The sequence below is a fragment of the Ictidomys tridecemlineatus genome, chromosome 9 (genome assembly GCF_052094955.1).
Source record: "Ictidomys tridecemlineatus isolate mIctTri1 chromosome 9, mIctTri1.hap1, whole genome shotgun sequence".
Classification (NCBI taxonomy): domain Eukaryota; kingdom Metazoa; phylum Chordata; class Mammalia; order Rodentia; family Sciuridae; genus Ictidomys; species Ictidomys tridecemlineatus.
The window spans coordinates 59,709,759-59,727,873 of NC_135485.1; the positions used below are offsets into that span (position 1 = coordinate 59,709,759).

Sequence of the window (18,115 nt, forward strand, 5' to 3'; positions counted from 1 at the left end):
ATTTCCTCCTTGATGTCTTCTATAACCCATTGATCATTCAGTAACCTATTGTTCATTCTCCAAGTGATGCATGATTTTTCCTTCCTTCTTTTATCGTTGATTTCCAGTTTCATTCCATTATGATCAGATAAGATGCATGGTATTATCTCTACTCCTTTATATTGTCTAAGAGTTGCCCTGTGACATAATATATGATCTATTTTTGAGAAGGATCCATGTGCTGCTGAGAAAAAAGTGTAACTGCTTGATGTTGGGTGGTATATTCTATATATGTCAATTAAGTCTAGGTTATTGATTGTATTATTGAGTTCCATAGTTTCTTTATTCAACTTTTGTTTGGAAGATCTATCCAGTGGTGAGAGAGATGTGTTGAAGTCTCCCATAATTATTGTATGGTGGTCTATTAGACTCTTGAACTTGAGAAGAGTTTGTTTAATGAACATAGCTGCACCATTGTTTGGAGCATATATATTTATGATTGTTATGTCTTGTTGGTGTATGGTTCCCTTGAGCAGTATGTAGTGTCCCTCTTTATCCCTTTTGATTAACTTTGGCTTGAAATCTATTTTATTTGATATGAGTATGGACACTCCTACTTGTTTCCGAAGTCCATATGAGTGATATGATTTTTCCCAACCTTTCACCTTCAGTCTATGCATGTCTTTTCCAATCAAATGCATCTCCTGTAGGCAGCATATTGTTGGATCATATTTTTTTTTGATTCATTCTAATAGCCTGTGTCTCTTAATTGGTGAGTTTAAGCCATTAACATTTAGGGTTATTATTGAGATATGGATTGTTCTTCCAGCCATATTTGTTTATTTATGTTACTTAACATGGTTTGTTTTCCTCTTTGATTATTTTTTCCCTTTACTGTATTACCTCCCACTGTTGGTTTTCATTGTTATTTTCCATTTCCTCTTCCTGTAATGTTTTGCCGAGGATGTTTGAAGAGATGGTTTTCTAGCTGCAAATTCTTTTAACTTTTGTTTATCGTGAAAGGTTTTAATTTCATCTTCCATCCTGAAGCTTAATTTCGCTGGATACACAATTCTTGGTTGGAACCCATTTTCTTTCAGCTTTTAAAATATGTTGTTCCAGGATCTTCTAGCTTTCAGAGTCTGTGTTGAGAGATCAGCTGTTATCCTGATTGGTTTACCCCTAAATGTAATCTCCTTCCTTTCTCTTGAAGCTTTTAAAATTCTCTCCTTATTCTGTATGTTGGGCATCTTCATTATAATGTGTCTAGGTGTGGATCTCTTATGATTTTGCACATTCGGCATCCTGTAGGCTTCTAGGATTTGGGATTCTGTCTCATTCTTCAAATCTGGGAAGTTTTCTCATGTATATCGTTGAACAGATTGCTCATTCCTTTGGTTTGGACCTCTATACCTTCCTGTATCCCTATGACTCTTAAGTTTGGTCTCTTTATGTTATCCCAAATTTCTTGGATGTTTTGCTCATGGTTTCTTAACAGTCTTGCTGGGCTGTCTATGTTCTTTTCTAGGTGAAATACTTTGTCTTCATTGTCCGATGTTCTATCTTCTAAGTGTTCTACTCTGATGGTAGTATTCTCATTTGTTTTTAAGTTGGTTTATTGCTTCCTGCATTTCTAAGATTTTTGTTTGTTTTTTATAACCTCTATCTCCCTGTATAGTTGATCTTTTGCCACTTGGATTTGTTTATGTAATTCATTGTTGAAGTGATCTTTCATTGTCTGATTTTGCTGTCTAATGGCTTCCTTGAGACTCCATATCATCTGAAGCATGTAAATCCTGAATTCTTTATCTGACATTCCATCTGCTGCAGCTATTACCTCTTCTAAGGTTGAGTTGACCTGCATTGCTTGTGGTCCTTTCTTTCCTTGTCTTTTCATACTGCTCACGTTTCTTTCTGCTTGGTAAAACTGTTGTGTTATTGAATTTTCCCCCTATATATTTATATTGCTCTTGTATAGTTGCAAAGTCTCCCTTGCAGGGGCAGGTGGCAGCTGTGCTCCTCCTCCAATTGGGGTGATCTGTCTATCACGCAGGCGGGCTGCTGGGCCCCTTGTCCAGGTCGCCCGGTCTGCCTACCTTGCGGGCAACGGCTGGGCCCCTCCTCCAATAGGGATGATCTGTCTACCATGCTGGCAGGCCACTGGGTCTGTTCTCCAGGTTGCAGGTCTGCCCACCTTGCAGGCACGGGGGGCGGCTCTGCTCCGCCCCTCCTCCAATTGGGGCAATGTGTCGACCACGCTGGCGGGCCACTGGGCCTGCCCCCCGTCGGTCGCAGGTCTGCCCGTCTTGCAGGCGTCGGAGACGGCTCTGCTCTGCCCCCTTCTCCAATTGGGGCAATGTGTCTACCACGCTGCCTGCCGCTGGGCCTGCTCCGCCGGTGGGTCGCAGGTCTGCCCACCTTGCAGGTGCGGGAGGCGGCTCTGCTCTGCCCCTCCTCCAATTGGGGCAATGTGTCTACCATGTGGTGGGCCGCTGGGCCTGCCCCGCCGGTCGGTCGCAGGTCTGCCTATCTTGCAGGCCCCGGCAGCGGCTCTATAAAATGTTATTTTGAACTAGTGAGACTTTCAAATATTTTCCTCCTAGGTTGGATCCCGAGGAACAATAAGAGATTATCCAGGCTTCAGTGCATCGGTGGATGCTGAAGCTATTCATAAGGCCATCAGAGGACTTGGTAAGTGATGCTTTACAATTCCTTTCTTAATGCTGAAGATAACCAGGAAAGTTACATTCTCAAAGTTCCCTAGTTCAGTTTGCCCACGTTGGTTTACTCAATTAGAGACATTGTCAAGGATTTTTAAAAGTAAAAAACAATGAGGATGCTAAGTGTGGTGGTGCATGCCTGTAATCCCAACCTCTCTGGAGGCTGAGGCAGGAGGATCACAAGTTCAAAGCCAGCCTCAGCAACAGCAAGGTGCTAAGCAACTCAGTGAGACCCTATCTCTAAATAAAATACAAAATAGGGCTGGGATGTGGCTCAGTGGTCGATTGCCCCTGAGTTTAATCGGTAACCCCTGCACCAAAAAAAAAAAAAAAAAAAAAAAGAGGAAAAGCATAGAGAACCTAGTTTTATTAACTATAACATCTGCCATGTTTATTTAATATTAAAAACTACAACCACCACTGCTGCTGCCCATAACAATCATCATCATCATCATAAAGCATTATAGATAAAATCTCTGTCAATTTTTCCTAGATTTCATCCCCACCCCATTGCGTAAAGATAATTACCATCCAAAATTACAGTTTATTTCCACGAAATTTTCAATGCCATAGTATGTATGTATGTACATACTATTTTATATGGACTTAAGCAATAAAAAATGAAATTATAATATATATTTTTTTGCAGTTTGTCTTTATCCCTTTAAAACAATGTTTTTGAGATTTATCCTTGTTGATATGTTTAGCTCTAGTTCATTAATTTTAACTGCATAGTAGTCTATTCTGTGTTGCATCATAAAATGGGAATATTGATGAAACATTTAAATTGCCTATAATTCTTTTCTATTATAGTATAAAAATACTGTGCAATGACTATTCCTGCTTATGTTTCATCACAACATTTGCTAGCATTTCTCTGGACTATGACAAGGATTGGAATTTCCAGGTGGAAGGGATGCTTATTTTCAGATTAACAAGAAATTTTGCCAAACTGCTCTTCTAACTGAATACAGAAATTAGCATCAATTCCAGAACTGTATGAGACTTCCTTTTACTCTATATTCTCACAAATACTGTAGTACTATGCAGTTTCTCTGATTGACTGGATCTAAAATTGTATGTTATTCTACGTGTGTTTGTTTCCTCTCATCTCTATGTAGATATAAGATTACTGATGCACTTAAGCTTCCTTTCTTATTTATTTGCATCCTCTATCATGCAATACTTATTCATCTTCTTCAGATATTTTATCCTTTCTTTTCAGCGGGAATGTCTTCTTCATGAATGACAGGAGATTTTTAAATTATAATTTCTGGATACAAAGCCTATTTCAAATTTAAAAACATGGAAATATCTTCTCATCTACAGCTTTCTGTTAATGTGGGTTATAGTAACTTATATTGCATTAAGCTTTACATTTTTGTAAAATCAAGTCTGTCGATATTTTTCCTCTCAGATTTATGCTTGCTTTATCATTTGTATAATTAGGTCATAAATATATTCCCCTGAATTTTACCCAAAGCTTCAAAATTGTTTTTATACTGTGATCTTATAATCTATATGGAGCTAATATCTGCGGTTAATGATTAAAAGAATCTAATGTTATTTTATCTCATGTGGATGTTTGTCTCAGCACAATTTACTGGAAAGCTTATCCTTTCCACTCTGATTTGTGTTGCCACCTCTATTTTATGTTTTCTGTTTTTTTGTTCTTAAGCAGTAAATCCATTTGTCTATTTACCTCTCCTGGATCCAATACCACCTTGTCACAATTATAATTTTATAATGATGCTTGGTGTTTAGCAGGGCAAGGGGTTTATTTATTTATTTACTTGTCTCTTTGAATGTTGGGGTCATCTGTATAATTTTTTTTAGTTGTTGATGGACTTTTATTTTATTTACTTGTTTATATGCGGTGCTGAGAATCGAATCCAGTGCCTCATACATGCGAGGCTAGTGCCCTACCGCTGAGCTACAACTCCAGCCCCTGGGCTGTATAATTTCATGAAATATATGATTAGGACTTTATGTTAGTATAATTTTATTTTATTTCTGACTAGATTCTTGTTTTATCCCATTTTTAAATGAGAGCCTTTCTTCACATATCTCTTTGATTTCCCTACTCATCATACCCAGTGTTGCATAGACTGCTCTGTGATGTAGTGTCAAACTAAATGCATTCATGATCTTTAAAAATCTGTTACTTGCCTTTCTTAACATTGTTTCTTCATGAATTTTTGCATTTTGGCCTGAAGGCCCAGATGGAGGTTTTGTTTGTAAGCATCATTTCTGATATGTTCTGTATCTATAACCCAGCATCACAATATCATTTGCGTTAGAAATATGTCAAATGCAGTCTGTGGACTGGGATGGAGCTTGATATGGTTACTGGTCTTGAGCATGCATAGGCATAAAGAGATAAGAAACTCCCAGACATACAAATTACATGGGGGTCAAATGAGGAGGCTATTTACGTTATCTAGTTAAATTAGGATAAAGACTCATAGCAGAGGCATGTGGAGGAAAGGACAAATTACAGAGATGCAAATACTTGCTACTAATATATGGAATAAGGAAAAGAAAGGAACCTGGGATGATTGCCAGGATTTTTTGTCGGATGCTGATATCCACAGTTGTATTATTGATGAGGAACATAGAATAAAAGGAGAGTTAGAGAGGAAATACAAAGAGTTCCACCTGGCGCATGCTGAGTTTGAGATAATGTGCAGTGGGAAGTATCTAGTTGTATAATGACACAGATGCTGTAAAAGATCAAGTTGTCGATCAGATTCAAAGAGTGTAGTAGGCTTTAATCCAATTCTCTGTACTTAACAATATAGAAAAATACAATATCAAAGGTACAGAAAGGTAGTATCTTCCTTTGGGAGACCCACCAGATAATCAAATGCACACATCCTTTTGCTCCCTCATTGAGGAAGGTGTGTACCACTGTCAGGGACATGTGTAGACAAGGTGTGTATCAGTTACCTCAACACAGAGAATTTGAGTCTGCAGTTACAGTTGATCTTTATTGCATTCTAGTCATGCATACCCAAGGCCTTCAAACCAATTTACCAACTCACAGCTTCCCAGCCTACCTGTAGCTCACATAATGATCTTAATTCTACACTATCAGGAAGGCCAGCTTTAGCCCTGGCCTCATGGTATCCTTGACTTACAAACAGTTGGTTAAGTATATGGGTATGCCATGAGTGAGAGAGGTGTAAACCAGAGATAGAGATATATGTTTGGAGTCTTGCTGCATCACGTACGAACTATGTACTTTGGCAAGTGAATTAAGCTCTCGAAGTGTTAATGTCTTTATCATTAGGACAGCTTTGTCCTACCTACTGCACAGGACCCGTGTGACTGTCATCTGAGACAGGGAATAAAAAGGTGCCTGGTACATGGTAGGTTCTCAGTAAATGTCAGTTCCTGTTGTCTAGGGGAGAAAGACCTTGATGTCAAGTATGGGGATGAGAGTGGAAAGACAATTATTGAACCTCATAAGGGTGAAGCTGAAGGTTCTTTGTGCTCTTCCCTCTGTCTCATTTAAGGAAGGGAGAAGACAATAACTGACAATATTTGCTTTCTTCCCCCAAAACTATCCAAATAAAGTTTACCTTCTTTTCCAAAAGCCAGGCAAACAAACAGAGAAATAAAGATTTGCACCTCATAGGCAGCTGGAAACTAAAATACCTTACTCTCTGCATTTGTTTCAGCCTATTGATCATTTTCTTTTGCTCAGGACAGATATTGAGCATCTTTGGGTTGATGGTGAGTAAAATGCTTTTGTTTCCCTTAGGAACGGATGAGAAGACACTCATCAGCATTCTGACTGAGAGGTCAAAGGCACAGCGGCAGCTGATTGCTAAGGAATATCAAGCAGCATATGGAAAGGTACAATTAGATTCCCACACTGGCAGTGGAGAGGGATGATCACTGCTCCACCACGGTTGCTCCCTCATGACTGTGACCTCAGATCTTTTGTTCCAGGCTGATTGTAGTGGGCGTGCCCTGGGCATCCAGCCAATAACCTGGGATCTGTGTCCTGGTTGTGCTTTTAACTGGTTGAACCTAGTGTCCAAGTCCCCAGTTTTGGATTAGGCTTCAATTTCTTCACCTATAGAATAAAGAGGGTCACCTTGGATCAGACATTCTAAGCCAGGAGTGATTTTGTTTCCCATAGGACACTTAATGGGAATGGAAGCTTTTGATTACCACATATGGGATGGGAGGGGTGGTTTTAGTTTTTAGTGGACAGAAGTCAGGGGTGCTGCTAAATATCCTCCAGTACACAAGACAGCTCCCCACCACAACTGACCAACTAGCTGTCAAATCCTGGCTTAGATTCTTTAAGTTCTCTTCTTATTCTAAAATATCTATGTAACTGTAGGCTTAATTCCTTCAGCAAATGACAACTTGCCCAATTCTAGAAACCACATAAGGAGAAGTGGTCTTTGCTACACGGTTTATTTTTTCATCACCTGTTGAATATTGTTCTGTGTCAGCAGATACCTTAGACATTGGGGATACACTGGCACAGACAGCAGACGCTTCCTTCTCCCATGGAGCTACATTGATGTGGCTGTGTTTTCTTATTTTGTTGGTTTGTTGGTTTGTTTGTTTATGAGAAGGGGCCTTACTGTGTTACCCAGGCTGGTTCAAGTGATTCTGCTACCTTGACCTGTTAAGGACTGCAGGTGCCTGTCAACTAAACCTTTTTGTTTTCCTATGTTATCCAAGCTTGGGCCTTGGGTCTTGGTACAGAGTTTACATTTTATTCTAAGGACAAAAGGGAACAATTGGAAGTTTATAAGCAAATGAATTTTTAGAATCTATTTTTTATTTTTAAAAGGTTATTTTGTCTTCTGCAATAATGAACTGTGAAAAGGAAAGTGTGGAAACAGAGAAAGTCAGGGTATGGAGAAAGTCTAGTGATCATCCAAAGCCAGCTCAGGCATCATCTCCTGAGATAGTCTACAGGCCCCCAGACATTAAAACTCCTTCTCAGAGGTCCCTTTATCAGACATTTAAGGCATTATAATGAAATTTTATCTTTTAAGAACATAATATCTTAGGGATAAGGGTTTTATCTCACCTTTAAATGCACAGCACAGAGCAAGTGCCTGTGAACATGCATTGAATTGAATAGATGGTAAGCATCTGGGCAAGGCAGTACTTTCATATATAGGGAACATGAATGATCCATTGATCTTTCATTATTTCCAAATATGGAAGGAGATTGGAGGCAAGGGTAACAGCTATTTCTCACAGTGGAATAGAATACAAGCATGTGAGAAAAGTTTCAGTTCCAAAGTCCTGAGTTGAGGCATATGGTAACAGAACTTAGCATTTAATGAAGAAAAACCCTGTTGCAATTAAAGTAGAGCAGATGACCTTTGGCTCCATTTGTTCCAGCAGGAGCATGGTCTGGGAGGCTGCCAGCCTCTGTGTCAGACCTAGAAATAATCAGGAGCAGAAAAAAATTTTTTTCTGTATCACTCCTTTGAATAATGGAAATAGAAACCATATTACTTTCCTTTAGGCAAGGGAGATGTACTGTACTTATGTAATGTGTGAAAACAGGGCCAAAAGATGATATCAATAAGTAATGTCCACTGCATTGCCATACAGGACTTCCCTTGCTGTCGTTACCAGGAAAGGGCTTCTGCTATCTCCCAGTTCACACCTTCATCAGAGGCAAATGACCAACCACTGTCCTCCCTTCCCCTTTGCCTTTGGAGCTTGTTGGAGTCACAGAGAAGAAAGGCACCTAGGAATAGAGCACCTACCAGTGAAACTGGGTGTGAATTTTAAGGCTCTTCCTCCTCCTCTTCTCCTGTCCCATCCCAAGTATTGAGAGCCTCAAGGACCCAGAAATACATTTTTAAAGTATTTTAATTGTGCACTTGTGCATATTTTAGGGAAGAGTATGATAATTCGATACATATATACAACACGTAATGATCAAATCCAAGTAGTTACAGGAAATGCATTTTAATATATGATTTCCAACTGTGGCTCACACAAAAACCCTCTATGAAACAAAACACTTTGGAAGCAATCATAAAATGCAGATCAATATCCATAGAAACATTTCCAGCATTTCTGTTTGTTCCCTAAGTTTTCATCTGATTTTGATACTTACGTTCATCTTTTACTAGATGACTTGAGAGAAAAAGTGTTTCACAATTCCTTCCTTGGTTTTTTTTTCTTTTTTCTTTTTTAGGAGCTGAAAGATGACTTGAAGGGTGATCTCTCTGGCCACTTCAAGCATCTCATGGTGGCTCTTGTGACTCCACCAGCAGTGTTTGATGCAAAGCAGCTAAAGAAATCCATGAAGGTATGAGCTCCACACAAGCAGAATCTGTGCAGGATTTGACTACGTTATAAAAAATACTGCCAGGTGCAGTGGTACACACCTGTATTCCCAGCAGCTTGGGAGTCTGAGGCAGGAAAATCGTGAGTTCAAAGCCATCTTCAACAAAAGTGAGGTGCTAAGCAACTCAGTGACACCCTGTCTCTAAATAAAATACAAAATAGGGCTGGGGATGTGACTCAATGATGGTGTGCCCCTGAGTTCAATCCCTGGTACCTGCCACCCACCCCAGAAATAGTGAGCTGTCTTCATTACACGATTGAGTCTTGGGCGGACTTGATTGCTGTTCTGGTTGTGCTCCTTACGTGGTGGGATGACTCTAAAACAGGGGGCAGTTTTGGAACCCAAGTGTTCCTGGGCTGAAAGAATATTGTCACATTCTTATTTTATTTGTTTTTGGACATGACCAAATTCTCTGGTTTGTTGGCTTTGAAAGTAAATAACACTATCATCAGCTCCATTGCTTAGGCCAAAATCCTTATACTGTGTTTGGACCCTTATTTTCCTTTACACTTAAGAGGTCCTGAATCTATCAGCAAGTCCATTAACTCTACTCCAAAGTCCACTGAAAATATCTGCATTTCTCTCAAAATCCACTATTGCCATTCTGTTGTAAGCACAGCATCTCTTGACTATACCATCAGTATCCCAACTCCTCTCTTTGTCTCCACATCCTCCCACTTTGAGTCCATTCTCCATAGAATAGCCAAAATTATTTTATAAAGTTATTTTAAAATGAGATTAAGCTACTCATGTGCATAAATCTCTAGTGGTTGCAAATACTTAAAATCCAATCTCTGAATGACCTTCATCATCCAACTTGTTTTGCTCCTGTCTGTTTCTGTGACTTTAAAAAATCTTTATCAACTAGGGTTCCCCAGAGAAGCAGAATGACTAGGCAGGACAGCTACATTAAGAGATTTATTGTAAGGAATTGGCTACACAGTTGTGGGACTGAATAGAAATGTCAGTGCACGCTGACACAGCAAAACCTCTTCTTCAGAGAAGTCTCAGCTGGGCTCTTAAGGCCTCTCAACAGATTCTATCAGACCCACCTAGAAAGTCAAATATCTATCTAATAACTCCTCTAGTTAACATCAATCGATAACAGATTTTATACTTCCAAAATGCCTTCACAGCAACACTTTGATTAATGTTCAATTGAATAATGGGGACCATAGCTTGGCCAATTTGACACCTAAAAATGACCATCACACTTCCTCTTCTCTCCTCATTCAATAATGTAGCCCCAATGGCCTTTTCTCTGCTTCTTCTTTTTTTAAAAAATATTTTTAGTTGTATATGGACACAATAAATTTGTTTTATTTATTTATCTTTATGTGGTGCTAACTCGGTTCCTCACACATGTAAGGCAAGCACTCTACCACTGAGCCACAACCTCAGCCCTTTTCTCTGCTTCTTGAACACTATAAGCTAATTTCTATTCTGCAATTCATTTACCTCATGCTCCTTACATCTGCAATGCTTCTTCTCCAGACATTTTCTACTCTGAATTCAGATTTCTTTTTATTATTATTTAAATTTTTTATTTGCATTTATTTTATGCTGAATTTATTTCTGGTCTGTAAGTTTTGGTTTCTTCAGTTTCTTCTGGGATATCTTTTTCTTCTGTGACCCCCTCCCCTTCTGATTTAGGAATAATTTATTTCTTTTGAGTAAGGACCATCTCAGCTTGGCAAGGGGAGCAGATGTATGGGATAATCCCACCATGAACTTGGTAAGTGTGGTGCCCATCCTGGGTGCTTTGTTCACCTGGATGTATTCAATGACCAGAGAAACTACACGAAAATGCCTAACCTTAGCAGCACTCTGAATTTTAAAGCATGCACAGCAAAAAATTTAGCACACTTTTTGGGTCCCTGACTGAATAGCCCCACTATTAGACCTGGCACCCCTACAAACTCCATCATTACAATGTCAGCGTAGCACACATTGCAGTTGTTGTTGCTGCTCCTTTAAAAAACAAATTGTTATTATTTTAATGGTACTAGGGATTGAACCCAGGAGTGCACAGCCTTTTAAAAAAACCTTTTATTTATTTATTTGTTTATTTGTTTATTTTTGGTGAGACAAAGTCTTGCTAAGTTGCCAGGATGACCTCAAACTTTCAATTGTCCTATCTTAAACTCCTGAGTCACTGGAATTATAGGCACATGCCATCAGGCCTGGTTGCTTTTCCACTATATGCATACCCTTGGCCTGGACAGTTTCACAGATGGTCTTGTAGACATGAAGTCTTGAATCTCTTGATTTGCAGGTTTCTGTGAGGTTTTCTGGGTCAAGTGAATAGCAAATATTTCATCGATCACCTCAAGTCATATACAGGAAAAGCCAGGGTTTGTTTGTTTGTTTTGTTTGTTGTTGTTGTTTGTTTTGTTTTATTTTGGTATCAGAGATTGAACCCAGAGGTGCTTTACCACTGAGCCACATCCCCAGCCCTTTTTTAATTTTTTATTTTGAGACAGGGTTTCGCTAAATTGTTGAGGTTGGCTTTGAATTTGTGATCCTCCTGCCTCAGCCTCCCTATCCATTGGGATTACAGGCAGGCACCATCATGCCTGGCCAGTGTTCTTTCTTTAATTGAACCTTTTGTTATTCAAAAGGCAAACCTGGGGCTGTGGTATAGCGCAGTGGTAGAGCCCTTGCTTAGCATGTATGAGGTACTGGGTTCCATCCTCAGCACCACACAAAAACAAATAAATAAAATAAAGTTATTGTGCCCATCTACAACTAAAAATATTTAAAATATCAATATTTAAAAATGATTAAAAATATTTAAATAATATTTATAACTAAAAATATTGTGCCCATATACAACCAAAAAAATTAAGATAAAGGAAAACATTTTTTATAAAAGACAAACCTCCCTCATGACAAGGAACCTCATCAGTCTTAGCCTGTATCTTCTGATCCTAGAATAGTCTAAAATGAAGTAGGTGCTTAACATTTTTATTGATAGGAAGGAAAGAAAAAGAAAAAAGGTGTCCAGGTGTGAGACAGGCCATATTCTGCCCTCCCATCAAGGATAGGAGTTATTTTCTTTTCTGTGGAATAGGTGTGCTCATCTGAGAAGCAGATGGCAAATTGGAATTAGATGTAAAGAGATTTTTGTGAGAAGATCTCTGGAGGACAAAGAGGAGACAGAGCAGGGGAGGTGGATGAACCTTCAGACTGCAATGCAGGTCTGCCACCCGTGAAAAAAGAGATGGGAGAAAATAGGTTCAAATCAGAAGAACTTCAGTGAATAATGCAGCTCTGAGAAAGCTTGACAGGCTGATGAGCAGCACCTGAGCAAAGACTGCCCTTTACAAGAGTCCAAGGTTGGAGAGAAATGGCCCAGCTCCAGAACCTCTGCTCTGTTCAGTCCTTGACTAATTGCAGCATGGAACGAGCACAACATATTTTTGTAGGGGGGGATGAAGGAGTACTGGGGATTGAACTCAGGGGCACTCAACACTGAGCCACATCCCCAGCCCCATTTGTATTTTTATTTAGATACAAGGTCTCATTGAGTTGCTTAGTGCCTCACCATTGCTGAGGCTGGCTTTGAACTTGCAATCCTCTTGCCTCAGCCTCCCAAGCTCCTGGGATCACAGGCATATACCACCGTGCCTACCTGTTTGAATTGGCAGATCCAAAGCTGTGGCAGTTGGAGGCTATTAGCCTACTACGTTCATTGCAGCAAATACTTAAGTGAAGTAAAGCAATGTGTCTCTATGACTACCACATGAAGAGAGGTTACCAGGCATAATAGTAAGAAATAGAAATACCAGGAAGTATTAGAAAAAGTTTACGTGAAAAATTCCAAAGTAAGCAGTTCAGAACTGAGTGTTGTGGCACCACCATTATCAAATAGGACCCTGCCATCTCAAGGCCTTGCCATCTTTAGCTCATGATTTCTACTTATTGCTTAAAGATTGCAACTCAAGATCCAGCCCTTGTATCTTCATCACCATCAACTAAATAAGAAAGGAAAAAGAAGATTTCATTCCCTCCGAGGACATTCCCAGTACATGGACATGATACTTGTATATACATCTGATTGGCCAGCATTTAGTTATATAGATCAACTTTGCTGCAAAGGCAACTGAGAAATACAGCTTTTATTTGGATAGTTAGGGGCCAAATTAAATATTGGAGCATCTATTTCCAAGCAACAAAGACAAAAGAAGTTGGGGGCAACTAGGAATCCCTGCCCCAGAAGGACAGAGCTCAGTCTCTGCTCACATGTCTCATTGGCCCTATTTGCTCAAGTATGATTGTAAATGGCTTCCCTTGGAATCACAGTGGGATTCAGTGACCTTGGTATAAATAAGGCTGAGGGGGTAACTAGTTTCTAAGCTGGTCAGACCCATGATACAGATTATTGAGGAAATGAAAACCTCCATGTGTGAAAAGAATGATACATGCTAATCCACCCAGCACAGGGGTGCAGGAATAAGCTCATTTAAAAGGCTTGGAGAGGCCTTTCAAAACACAGTGGCATGATTGAACACTCAGTGGGGTTAATCCTATTAGACTATCACTTCTGATCTTTAATGACACAGGCTTTTTCCTTTATATGCTTTCTTCCTAGAATTATTCAATTGATTTTTGCACTAGCCTAGGAAATTTTCTTGAAAAATTCGGTCAGTTTACTCCAGATGCCTCATATTATTTTAACACCAAAATGTAAGGAAAATTAGAAAACTACTTTAGAGTAATATGAGATCTCATATTGATTTACCCAAAAGTATTATTTCGTCTGTATAAAATAAGATATTTAGACTGAAAAGCATGAAAATTGAGTTTTTTAAGTGTTCTAAAAATTAGATTTCCGTTGGCTTTTTAGGGTGCTGGAACAAATGAAGATGCCTTGATTGAAATTCTAACTACCAGGACAAGCAGACAAATGAAAGAGATCTCTCAAGCCTATTATACAGGTAATCCTGTTTTCTACTTACCTATACCACTGTTCACATATACAGGAGCCAAGGTGCTTTTACCATAATTCCACCAATTTCTTCACAAGGCATTTTGAAAAGGCAGGAGTTATAGAAAGGAGGGTACATCCTAAAATGGGTTATGGATTGTTAGAAAAAATTAGAATATGATATGAGCTAGAAACTGCTGCATAACAATGACATTAACATTTTACATTTATAATATTCCAGCTGCAGTGGAATTTGCTTTCAGCGATCACTTAATTGAATGAACCATTTTCATCAATGTAAGAGACTCAAATCATTGTATATTACTATTATATGTTAAAACCCACTCAGATTAGACTCCTGATTTTCAGTGGGGGAAATGAGATGGGCCATTTAGAGGATATGTTAACATGTGGACTCAGTATAGTTAAGTTCGAAAGTTCTATTAAAGTCTTTACAGTGCAATTCTGACTCCACACACATAGTGTGACTTCACATGTTAAGTGGCAGTCCTTATAAGGCTGACTTTGCTTTAGACACCATCCTACAAACTCAGGGATTCTCAGGCTGCTCAGGGTTCTACAAATCCAGGGTTCTCATTGCCCCTTCATGTTCAATATCTTGATAGAATGACTAACAGAACTCAAGAAAGTGTTCTACTTACAATTATAGTTTTATTATAAAGGATACAAATCAGAGCCATTCCAATGAAGACACATAGGGAATGGTTTGGAAGAATCCAATGTGAAGCTTCCCCCCTCCCAGGCCATAGATATGTAATTACCAACCAGAAAACTCAGTTGATCATTGGTATCCATAGTTTTTATAGGGGTTTTATTTCATAGGCATGCATAGTCGATTGAATCATTATTCAAGTGATCTAACTCAATCTGCAGCCCCTCCATTTCTCAGATGGGGCTGATGTCATGTGGCTCAAAGCCTCAACCCTCTAAGCACATGGTTGATTTTTCTGATGTGACTGCCCTCTATTATGAGTCATCTAGTTAGCATAAACTGAGGGGACCACCATGAATAACAAAGACACTCTAATCACTTGGAAAATTCTAAGGATTTAGAGGTTATCCCCTCTGGACAAGAGACAAAGATTGGCTCCATTCTTTATTATACTAGAGCCACCTATAATCTTCTCCAGGTACTTTAAGGGAGCCATGTTTTCTAAATTTGTGTCACTGGAAGGTCAGTTGTGTATCAAAGGAGTTTTTTGCTATGTGAGAAGCTCAAAGAACAGGTATCCTGGACCTCAGATGGGAATTAGAGAGGTTACTTTGGGAAATTCTCATATAAGGTAAATACCTTAATGACAGATAACTATTTTATTATTGATGTACTAGTTAGAAAAAATTATACACTCTGGATATTGTAATAGAGAGAGTTTAATATTGAGAATTGCTTCTCTAATATGGAGAAATGAAAACTTAACATGGAAACACAGTGGGTAATACAGTATACAACCTTCAGGACTGGGACAACAAAGGGAAGAGGTTGAAGTCATCTGAAACTAAGAGGGATATCACCTGCCTAGTGTTAGTACCTCTATGGCTCAGAGGACAGGCATAAGGAGGAGTCCAGTCCTCTTGGAACAGGAGTCCATCTGGCTGTAACTTGACCCTGCAAATGTCATTTCTAGGAGACAATTGCTTCTTCCAGGGTGAAAGGTTTTTGCTGGGTCAACACTGACATGAATAGCAGGCAAATATGCCTCTACTTCCCCTACTGGTGGACCCTAACAAGAATGGGTGAATTTGAAGTAGATAGAAGAATTGCTTGTTAATAGGCATGGTAGGTATTCAAAATATTTGATTTAAAATATTTCAGCTCAACAAGTTTAAATATTTAAAAAATATCAGCAGAGCCAGATGCTTTATCCAAGTGGCTTGTTACTGCCTGGTGTCTCTTAGAAGCTCACTGTTCTATGAGCAGATCTGTCTTTGATAGCTCCCTGTAACCTAGCATTTGTGTACCAAATATCCCAGGATGTAAGTTCTACAAGTAGAGATTCAAGTCTGTTTTGTTCTCTGCTCTATCCCCAGTGATTAAAATAGTGGAAAGTTAAGTTCAAATATTTATTCAATGGATGTCTTCAATGGATGTTGAATTGGAGATCTCAAGAGCCAAGTGAAAGTTGAAGCATTTAGGACTATGTTTTTGCAAATAAATAACAAATGATAGTAGCTCAAAGTTACCACAATCTCTTTTTCTTTGTGAATTAAGCAAAGGCTATAAGAAATAAAACTGCAACTAGGTTGCTTAGATGACTGAAAACCAAGGAGGAAATAGTCTCAATCATGTAGAGTCAAGCTTTATTTATAGAGATTCAGGACACGGTACAGCCTGAGGGACCCAGCTCTTTTGTCACTGCCTCTGTTCCTGTCATTGTTGTTTCTGAGGGTCTTGACACTACCAAGAAGCTTCTTTTTCCTTACCAAATAATGTTTGGCTACCCAAGGCTTATATTTGTGCATGATGTTGGGTTGTTCTTGTCTTATTTTCTGCCTTTTTTTTATGGAGATCTTTCACTTCATTGTTATTCTAATGTCTTTGCCTCTTTTTCTGTGTAGCTCACTCCATACAAGATTAGATTCAATGGGTTCAGGAAGACTGTGATAGGGAGCTTTCTTTGGGGCAAAGCTCTCTCATCAGGTCACCTCTTAGCTGTTGGCCATCTGTATGCTGGTGCCAATCCTGTTGCAATCAGCTGGAGTGAGTATCATGTAATGTGAAGTGGTGATCCATGCGTAAAGAATTCATCAAAGCAGACTATCCATAAAGAGACCAGGCATCTCGCATAGCTTATCTGGTACAGTGACATAATAGTCTAATAAATAGATAGCAGAATACTGGACTTTCCCCAGAATTCTAAAGTTAACATATCTGAGAAAAACTGAATCAGGGATCAAGAACTCATTTGTGTTCAGGTGCCTACAGTGTTAAAATCTCTTGTTCATTTTTCTATAATGCCTCAAAATGGATAAAGTAGTTGTCAACTTGGATTGAAATCATTTTCATTTTAATAGTCTAATTTTCTGTAAAATATCTGGGATAAAGGTAGGCATGGGGAGGCTACATGAAATAACTAGAAAGTCTCATCTAGAGCATTCTAAAATTACAAAATATTTTCTCAAATTCTATAAAATAAAATCTTCATTCTTTAACTTGACGTTTTTAAGTTTAAAAAAATTCTAACTAAACTGATGTTTAACTCCAACAACATAATGGCTTAGATATAATGGTGGCTGCTAAATGTTATTATCATTCAGATAAATAATTTACATTTATAATGGATTTTGCTTATATGAATTGCTTTGAAAAATTATAGATTTCATATAAAAGATACTTACTGAAATTACACTAAGGAAGTTTCCATTTTAGCACAGTTTTTCTATTAGATAATGTCATATCACTTTCTATAATTGTCTTTCATTGCTTTAAAATGATGAGCATGCATATGGCTAATTTATATAGAGTTCTTGAGAATGATGCAGACAGTTCAGATTGCCACCTGGTGTCACCTATGTCCAGATGTGTGTATTGACTACAAGAAGGTGACTGTTTCCTGGATGGATCAGAACAGAGAGTTAAGATTCATGGGCAGAGGCTGGGTGTAACTCAGTGGCAGGGTACTTGCCTAGCATGCAGGAGGCCCTGAGTTTGTTTGATCCTCAGCACTGCAAAATGAGATGGAGTGATATAGTTACTGCATATCATAGGCCACACAAAGGGTGCTATAACTAGTTTATACTAAAATACATGAACATACAGTTGTCATTTGTTAAGGGAAAATAATGTTTTAGCACAGCTTTCTTATTTTTAAGCAATATTTGATATAACTTACATATATTGGTTAAGATTGAGGTTGGGTTTAATAAAAGAGAAACATTACAGGGGCTTACATAAGATAGAAGTTTATTTCTATTATATGTAGAAGTCTGGAGATGGGCAATTCTAAGACTGGTATGATAGTTCCCAGAACTTTCAGGATCACAGGCCCTTCCTGATTAGTTTTTTTTTTTTTTTTGCCATGGCTTAGATGCAGTCCTTATCTTTATAGTCCAAGCTCCAGGTATTAATCCACATAGAATTTTTTTTTTTAATGACCTGTAGCTTCATCCTTGTCACCTTGG

General features: G+C 38.7%; 1 protein-coding gene across 1 annotated transcript in view; it reads left to right on the plus strand.

The window, feature by feature from the left end:
• The window catches only part of Anxa3 (annexin A3), a 64,529-nt gene that overhangs the window by 23,807 nt on the left and 22,607 nt on the right, over positions 1-18,115 (plus strand). The window contains exons 3-6 of the mRNA XM_005337274.5: positions 2,583-2,670; positions 6,466-6,560; positions 8,893-9,006; positions 13,895-13,985. Coding sequence (XP_005337331.1) covers positions 2,583-2,670; positions 6,466-6,560; positions 8,893-9,006; positions 13,895-13,985 — 388 coding nt within the window. The remainder of the gene's footprint in view (positions 1-2,582; positions 2,671-6,465; positions 6,561-8,892; positions 9,007-13,894; positions 13,986-18,115) is intronic.